The 9139-nt window shown below is 42.6% G+C and overlaps 1 protein-coding gene across 1 annotated transcript; it reads right to left on the bottom strand.

Moving 5' to 3' along the window:
• Positions 1 to 1683: 1683 nt before the first annotated feature.
• On the bottom strand, positions 1684 to 7488 carry BAG3 (BCL2-associated athanogene 3; the record flags this gene model as incomplete). The annotated part of the gene is made up of 3 exons (XM_009871472.1): positions 1684 to 3000; positions 4658 to 5026; positions 7144 to 7488. Coding segments are annotated over 3 exons (1488 nt in total), but the record flags the coding sequence as incomplete, so codon positions are not given.
• Positions 7489 to 9139: the final 1651 nt, after the last annotated feature.

Genomic DNA, 9139 nt, shown 5'->3' with positions numbered 1-9139 from the left:
CAGAGCAACAGTCTTCCAGCCAGGCAGCGCTGGGGCAGCCAAATGTACTTTCCCTTATTAGGCCAGATCATGAAACCTTGCTTCATTTTGAGTGGTACCTAATTCTGCAGTGGTATCACTGACTTTAGTAATCAACTTTTAAGGTACCGCTTAGCAGAGTGTAACTCTACTTCCAGGTTTGCTTCTTCAAGAAAGCAGTTGTAATTAAATTTGACTCCACCTACTCTGACCAATGTTGGATAGTATAACATGAATCAGGCTCCATTAGCACCGGATGGCATGTTTTAAAAGGACAGCTCCTGTTTAAACTTCCTGTAAATGGCAGGAGTTTATGACTGTAATCTGAATTTCCACATTGCAATCTTAGCTAACGAGTTTGTTTTGATCTAATTACATTGGTGGGCTACACTAAAAGAAACCAGAAAGAGAGAGGGCCTCATTTCTCCCACAGACCCTGCTTATAGCTTAATTGTTAAAAAGCCATAGCCGATTTTCCTTATTTAAGTATTTTTGTTACATGATGTCAGAGATGTGTGCCTTCAACTGAAATGTAATCCTGCAGGAGGAATGTGTCGCTGAAGTGAGTTCATCCAATAATTATGCAGGCAGATGAGCTTACACACCTCTTCTGCTAAAATCCCTACACTGCCACTCTAAAAGCTAGAGTAGCCAAATGGTTCTGAGACACTGTGTATTCTTAGATGGTGTTGCTGACCATCAAAATGAAACTAAAAGAAGTATCAACATTCTACCTACAACTAAGCAAACAGCTCACGGTTCAAATGTTACTTCAAAATACTTGTTGCATGACAATTTACATACTATTTTGTTATTTTAAAATAATAGTGACAGTTCTAGATGACCACTCTAAACCTGCCTCTTAAAACCAGGTTTTCAGATGGGTATAAACATCATTCCCAATCTAATCTCGTGATCCAGAGTGTAATTCAATAAGTAATGAATTGCCGTGAGCAGCTATATTAAACATTTCATATGCTGCAAACATATGTTACCAGGTTAAAAAGATTTGTTCATCATTTTACAAATGCGAGTCCCAGATAACTTCTGGAGTCAAGTTAGGACTCTTTCTTCCCTTGCTCTTGCTCTGTACTGGTCTGCCTCTGCTGCTTTTGTTTAACATGGACGTAGCCAAACTACATTTTAGGTCCCTTGCTTAAGTGTAAATTGTTAACCACTTAGAACAACCACAAAGTATCGATTAAACTGTTTGCAAAGTGAGAGAACCACCTCTTAATTATATTGGCTCTATGAATACAAAGTGCAACCGGCTGGAAATCCAGAAGTAGTGGTTAATAAAAGACTAATGACTTCCCGGAACAAGAGAAGCTGATGTAAATTTCTGGAAGACAACAGCAATGGATATGGATTTTGTAATGTTATAAACATTTCTGTCAAATGAGGACTCTCAGGGCAGAGAGAGAAAACAAAATAACAGAAAAAAAGAAATGCTAGGCCAAACTCTTGCCTCAATCCACCTATGGGATACAGCAACAACGTTAAAAGGAAGCAAGTCAACGGAAAAAGGCACGTTTTGGTCTCGATGAGAAAACAGCTATCAGACTTCAACTACAATGTTGTACTAAAAGAAACCTCTGTGTTTAGAAGAGTGTATTTAAACAGACTACTACCCTTTCATTTACATTATAAAATCACAAGACTAAATTAGGCTTCTATATTATTTTATTTCCCTCTTAAAATATAGCATTGAAGTCCTGCACACATATAAATATCCCTACGGTTTCTTACACGCTTTTTATCCATCATTACTTAAAGTGCCCAACTGTGAACATTAGAAATAAAAACATTACTGTTAAGAGTGGCTATACTTATAGAAGGACTGGTATTCTGACAATGCAGGCCACTGATTTTACAAAAATCACCTGCAAAAGAATACACCCTAAACAACACGCATCAATATTAACCCTGAAGTGGTTGTAGTTGTTTTTTATTCTCCACTCAGCTCAACTAAAAGTGATTCATGTACAGGGTTTATTTTTGAAGCATGTCTTTTACATAGTGTAAGGATAAAGGATAAATGCATTACTTTCTAACTCCCTCCTTCCCCCACAAAGTGTTTACTGTGTCCCAAGCCGCTATGTTGATTAAAAACCAGTTGAAAAGAGCTTTGGAAATGCATGCAACTTAAAATTCACTTAAACACACTTTAAGTTATAAAGTCTGAGAGATTTTAATTTCGACACATGGCTACGGTTCAGTTGGGTTGTTAGATGTGTTCGTCGGGGTGGCGAGATTGGTAAACACTTCTTCCTTAGTTTCAGGCTGATGTCTTTCCATTTTGGTTTCCTCTTTAGCATCTTTATTACTGGTATCTCCCTTGCTCTTGACTACCACAGGTTCAATCTCCATGATCTCCTGTGGTGGCCTAGGCTCTGGCAAATTTGGCTGAAGTCCATCAACTTGAGCAGGTTCTGGGACATCTTCTGCTTTCTGTTCAAGTCTTTCCAAAATGTTCTGGACCTTCCTTACACCATCTCTCCTGGCCTGGCGCACATCTGCACGACCCTCAGGGTCCACTGAGTCTAGGGCTAGCAACTCTTTGGTCAAATACTCTTCAATCATCAAGTATTTTTTGTCAGTTTTCTTGCCTTCAAAGGTGTCAACTGCCTGCTCAAGCATTTGTACTTTCTCTAGAATTGCCTCCACTTTCAAAACACCAGGATGCTTTTGAGGTTCTCCTGTTTCCACTGTCTTCGGTGTCACCACTTCTTCAGGAGGAGGCCTTTCCTGTGGGGGAACAATCTTCGCTGGGCAGGGAACCTTTTTATCAGCTTTTTCTGCCACAGCTGGAGGCTTATGGGGTGGCAATTTAGCATCTGATTCTTGGTGGGTGACCTGAATTGGGATATATGATGACGGCACCTCAGTTTCTGGTGGTGGGACTGCCTTGTTTTCAGGTTTGATTTCAGGCGGTGGGGCTGGTCTTGGTGGCTCTTGAGGTGGGACTTGTTGCTGAGAAACCTGGTGAGCAAGGCAAGTTTGTGTTGAGACACAATGAACAATGCTCTTTATTTCCTTCTGAAGAACAAGAAACCTAACATCCAATTTTCTCTACTTCTAGTAGCACCATTTTTTGCACACACCACATGATTCATCTTTCCTGTGCATTGCTGAATTTTACTGCTTCGAACTAAAAAACCCCACTGTGCTGAAGAGTTCAGTTATTGTTTTCAAGTTACTGCAAATTACAAGCAGCAATCGACTCTTAAAGACATTAAACTTCAACCCACCAAATCCTTCCTACACTCACTAAAATCAGCCCTACAAGCAGTTTTTATAAGATAGGACCTTAGAGCAAAGCCTTCTCCTGACTTGAGCCAGCACGATTTGTTGCAGGACTGCGGCACGGTCAAAATTTCATCCTGTGTGTCTCACTAACTGAGAGCTGGTGTTTCTTCAGAAGCCAACTACTTTGATGAGTTTTAATCACATTCTGGCCTATTCTCACCCCGTTCCCATTTTCAGGACATAACCTTTTTTTTGCTAGTGCTTATTTTTACTGATTTTATCTTTAGGGTATTTATATGCAGAGGTTACTATGTCAATCTTATTACACTGTAGTGATTAGAGACAATCCCTGGGATTACTACAGATCTAACAGTCATTGAATCAGAACTATCTTGAAATTGAGATTAGTTTTGAAATCTTAGCAGAAAAGGGGTATTCAGGAGATGTGTAATTTCCTTCCCCTGCAACCCCCTTCATTTATTTGTGCACATAGACAGTGATTTTGGAAAGGTACTAGATCCAGATCTCAGGCTTAGATGGCTGAAATGAAATACCTAAATTTATATTTAAAGTAAGCAAGTAAATGGCTTGCACTGACAATTACTGTTACACTAAATGTAAAAATTGATTAGGAAGCTCAAATTCTCACCTGTAAAAATAAATTAGCATTATAACCTAGAATATACCACTAAATCTGATGTCTTCATCATTTTAACCTAACACCTGGCTTTTCAAAAATATCAACCTAATTCTGCTCCTGACATTTTCAATGTGAAATCTCTCCAGAGAGGAAATTAAGGCTTCTTTTTATATATACACCCCCCTTTCCACACACTCAGTTGTCAAATTCCTAGTAGTCTTTAACTATAGTAAGAATTTTAACGTGGAAAAAGCATTCAATGAGCAATATGTTCTATAAGCAAGAGCATGCTTCATGTAGGAAGAATAAAAAGTTCCAAGAATAGATTTTGCTGATCCTCTTTCTTCAAAACTAGAATTACTTTGTGCATCTGATGCTATCCTAAATGGCTCTGAAACATCACTGAGGTGTATTTACATAGATGCCACAAATCCCGCAGACCTGATTTTCTTCTGACAAACATAATGCAACATCAGTGACCTCAGTGTAATTACATCAGATTATACTCTGACGAGAGGAAAATCAAATCAGGTGTTAAATCATATTTCAACGATCCAAAGGCTCCACAGCCCTGATAGGTTTAAAGACAACTTGCTGCTGAAATTCTCTCAGAATCTTCCAGTTCGTTTAAATCCAGAAATAGAGACTGCTTTACGTGCTTTCATGTACCTGTTAGCACAAGCTAATTTTTCAGCTCTAGCTACATTGAACAAAATGCCTGGCAGGCATTCCCTTTCCCGTTCTACATACCTGGGGTCTGTCTACAACAGTCTGCACTCTGATAGGAGCTGGGGGCTGCATCTGGGCAGTAACTCTGGCCGGCGTGGCGGAGCCCCTCTGAGACACTCTGAACGGGGACTGTGCTCGCGTTGTCTTGGGCTCCCTCTCGTCTGGTTGAATTTTGTGAAACACTGGTTGGTGGGCTTGGTATTCGCTCTGCTGGGCAGGGTAGTGTGTCTTCTGTGCCTGATGGTAGACTTGCGTTGGCTGCCGTTGGATATTTTCATGGATCACGGGAATTGGAATATAACCGCGAGGAAGCTGATGGCTCCCCGCATTGGGTCTGCCAGAGGACTGAGGGGGAACCGTGGGAGAATCAGAAGCTCCAGGAGATTGAGGCTGCCGTGAAAACAAAATCCATTATTAAATTTTAACCATTTTGTGCTTACAGTACTTTTCATTTCCAAAGAGAAAAGAAGGAGGTGGCCATAGAAACAGAAGTCTTGTTTCCGGAATACAAGGGACCCACTTCCTTTTGTCTTTGGCCAAGTGCCTCGCTAAACAAACCACAGAAGTTGTGAGAGAGCATCATCATAACAAGTAGAAACCTGAGCTACAGCATTCCCAGCCCTCAAATGAGCAGGGAGTGGATGCTCAGTCAGAATGTTTGCTGCTTTTGCATGGCTGTTCCTGTCTAAACCTGTTAAATTTGAGGCAAACTAAAGTTAAGCAAACAAATTATATACTGGAGACAAAAACAAACCCCTGACAGAGGCACACAACATTTAGACTTCTGATCCTGGTCACAATAACAGATTTGGTTTGGAGTTTTTTTAAAGCATGTAATTAACATGGGAGCAGGTTATGGCAATGCACATACAGCTAATATCCCCTTTCTCCTGCTCAAGACCTTCCCTTGGCACCAGCAGCGAGAGCTGCACTAGCTTAGACCTGCCCTCAGCAGCAGAAAGCACCAGGCTCGCTGCAGAATCCAGTTTTCGGCAAGTTCCAGGTAGTGGGGCTGCAGTTTGGGGAAAGGCAATTTGTTTGCTCACAGGCCCCTTTCACCTCCTCCTGTGCCTATCCATCACCTCACCTGCTTTGCACCACCGCCAGCAGCTGTCAGGCCGGTCTCTGACCAGTTTCACTCACTAAGTAAGAGGGAAAAAATGATTTCCTAATGGGTTTGTTACACAGCTCAGTGAAAGGCCAGGTCAGATGGGAGCTGGCAGAGGAGAGGGCAGGACAACACAGCCAGAAAACAAGAAAAGGGCAGGAAAAGCAGGAGAGGGAAGGGAGAAAGACCTCTCTTCTGGCACTGGTGAAGTGCTCAGCTGTCCATGAAATGGCAACATTAAATAAATAAATGCTGGTTTGTGTTATGGTACCCAACGCTGCTATTACTGGCGGGCTTGCTGGCACGGGGTTTAAAGGCACATCCACAGTCTCTGGTCAGTTGACACCCATGCCACCTGCCCAGGTTTGTAACCGTGAGTTCCAAGTCCTCAGTAGTTATCTCGGAGGACTTCTGTCAGAGACACAGACGACATGTTCCTAAAACCACTCTTTGTACAAGACAAAGCTCTACAGTGTTGGGAGAGGAAAAGCTGAACCTCTTGTGCCAGCACTGCGTGGACAAGGCATTGTTAGTCAAGACAGCTGAGAAACCTGCTACCAGAATTTTAATTACGCTGTTCAGACTCCAAATAGGTTTCAGAGGAAAAGCCACCACTGCTGAATTACAGACCTCATGATATATTTTCAGGTTGGCGAAGGCTGAATTTCCTGCTCATCTTACTTTGAATAAAAATGAGGTTGATATTTCCATGTATTACAAGAATACTAATTCTGCAGATTCTCTAGAGAGAACAGACAAACCAGAATCCTACCTTCTGAAACACAAAGCAAGCAGTGTGACTTTAAGTTCATAGTTTGAAAGTATTTTGACAGGCTGATGAATAACAAAAAATACTTCACGATTTATTTTTAAAACTGTATATATGTAAATCTATACACTTAATATAACTGAAATATTAAATTGGAAAGCAAAGATCACAAAAACAGAAATTCTAAAATGGCCTGGGCTGTTACCTAACTGGCCACTTTATTTTTGTGTCTCTCTCACTTTGTTCATTTCAGTTTCTGACTCATGATGCAGAACACAAGAGACCTGTCTGTATCCTCTGCTTGTCAGGGAACCAGCATAAACCCTAAAATCATATTCCTCTGCTGTGGGACCTGCACAGCTCAGGGCTTCTCTTCTTGCAGAAGCCATTTACATGCATTTATTTCTGCAGAAACTTTTCAGAAGGAAAGCAGGTGATGCTAGAGAAACCTTACATATGTATGCTGCCATGACTGTGCACTTCTCCATTTTAATACACTGCAAGTATCGGGGGAAAATGTAATCCTGTGGCGAGTTTGGCTTTCTGAAGGATAATCTAACCGCGTGACATTCAGGTCATAAATGCTGCAAAGACCAATGCAAACACAGCCCAGCAACGCGGAGAAATTACCTCGGGTCCGTGTGCGGCCGGCGCTTGGGCTGCTGCAGCTGCCGTTGTCTGTCCACATTGTTTATCTGTCTGAGAAGCCTCTGTCGGTCCCCTTGGAGGGGACTCGGGGCCACCATAGGCCCCCCTTAGCGGAGGCTGCCCTTGCACGGTGGTGGGCACAGCTTCTGTCTTGTATCGCTGCGGAGCAGAAAAGCACGGGTGCTGCTGTCGGCCATCGACGCCCTCGTGGATGACGGGAATGGGGATGTAGCCAGCCCGGAGCTTGGGGTATCCCACGTTTCCTTCTCTTGGTGGCGGCTGCTTGGGGCCATCACGAGATGGACCATTTGCTGACGACTGGCCTTCCTAGAAGTTAAAAACATCACACAGCACTTGTTGGGTAGCTCAGCTCAATATACCTGGTATGAAAAAGCTGACCTAGAGGTCTGTCCCAAAAGCAGTACAGGCTGCATATGAGAAGTCCAGACCCTCACGGGTCCATGCAGGGCAGCTAACAGCAGGTGCTAACACTCCAGATTTGTAGGCAAGAGAAGACCCTAAGCTGAAAAAAAATCTGCTTGTGTACGAGTCTTTCACCTCCACTTCTCATAAATACTAACTTAGCCTTTAAAATGCATGCCTAATCACAACAGGATTTTTTACTTGGCATACGTTACTTGCATTCAGCCACCAGCCCACCCCTTTAGACAGAACTCCTCCAAACAAGTGCCTGTGGGACTGGAGACATTTCCTTAGCACCTCTCAAAACCACCCAGTGCTACAGATAACATCTGACAAGAAACTTTCAAGGAAGCCTAATCCCATCAGAAGTGCAAAGTTTGCCGGTATTGTTCTTCCCACAGGCTACAGAGTTACTAGTGCTACACACTGAAGGATATATTCACTTTCATAAAGGGGGGATCCAGTTCAATAAATACTGAAAGAGAGGAGAGGGGAAGACAGGATAGCCTAACAAAGAGGAAAACCCCGAAAAGCAAGATAAAATAAATCCCTGCATTGTCTGTCTGTGCTCACTGGAGAATGTCAAAGCTCTGGCAAGGGTGGAAATGGTTTGTACTAGGAGCCCTCACAAGTCCTCTAGTAAGTTCTTCCTGCATCGGTCATTCTATTTTGAGGCCCTCGCGAGGGCCAAGTTCCAGATGTATCTCTAAGTCAGATCATATAACAAGCACCTCTGTCATTCAGAGGGTAATGTCATTATTCAGTAAGAGGAGAATTTAATAAGGGGACATATGGTGCAAGTGTTGGAAATCCTATTTATAAAGAGGTGTTTAAGCTGCAAAAATATTTAATGTTGCTTCTGTACACATTAATATACTAATTCATTAAGAATTAACTCTTTTACCAACCAGATTGAATTTTCTTCCTATATGACAGTATCACATTAAAAAGTAATTTCTCAGAATCTCTGTGAGCAATGAAACCACAGAGAACAACAGCTATTATTCAGGTGAACTAATAAAATAAACATCATGGGCATTGAAAGGAACAAGTTCAAAGTCAGAACCCCGTTTCAGTTTTACCCATTAAAAAAGAAAAAAAAGCTCTGCACAAAGAAAGGACAAATTCTGAAAGAGGCATAGAGGAGAGCCAGGCCTAGAAAGTTCGCACAGAGAAGCAATTTGAAGTTGGCTTTCCCAGTCACAGAACGAGGATGATCTCAGGCCAAGGTCTGCACAGGGTCCACCGCTGACAGATGAGTCATTTTAAATTCACCGTACTGGGAAATCACATCACTCTGCTCTGCTGAGCACAGGCTGTCTCGTGGCCTCAGGACCCTGAGGACCAACACCAGCTTGACAGTTCACCTTCTACCAGCATAACCCCGAATCCGCAGCGCCCCCGGCAGCTGCCTCTCCCAGGATCCAGTGGGACGGGCAGTTACGCCAGCAGATTGCATTTGCTGGAAAATAAAATTTGAGGTGCACTCAGCCAGCAACAATGCGAGGCCACGTCAGAGTCTGCCGGGCGAGTGGAGCCGAGCAGGAAGGGAGGG

This window comes from Apaloderma vittatum, unplaced genomic scaffold (genome assembly GCF_000703405.1).
Source record: "Apaloderma vittatum isolate BGI_N311 unplaced genomic scaffold, ASM70340v1 scaffold25006, whole genome shotgun sequence".
Taxonomy (NCBI): Eukaryota; Metazoa; Chordata; class Aves; order Trogoniformes; family Trogonidae; genus Apaloderma; species Apaloderma vittatum.
The sequence above is the reverse complement of the archived record's forward strand: the minus strand, read 5'-3'. Positions and strand labels throughout refer to the sequence as shown.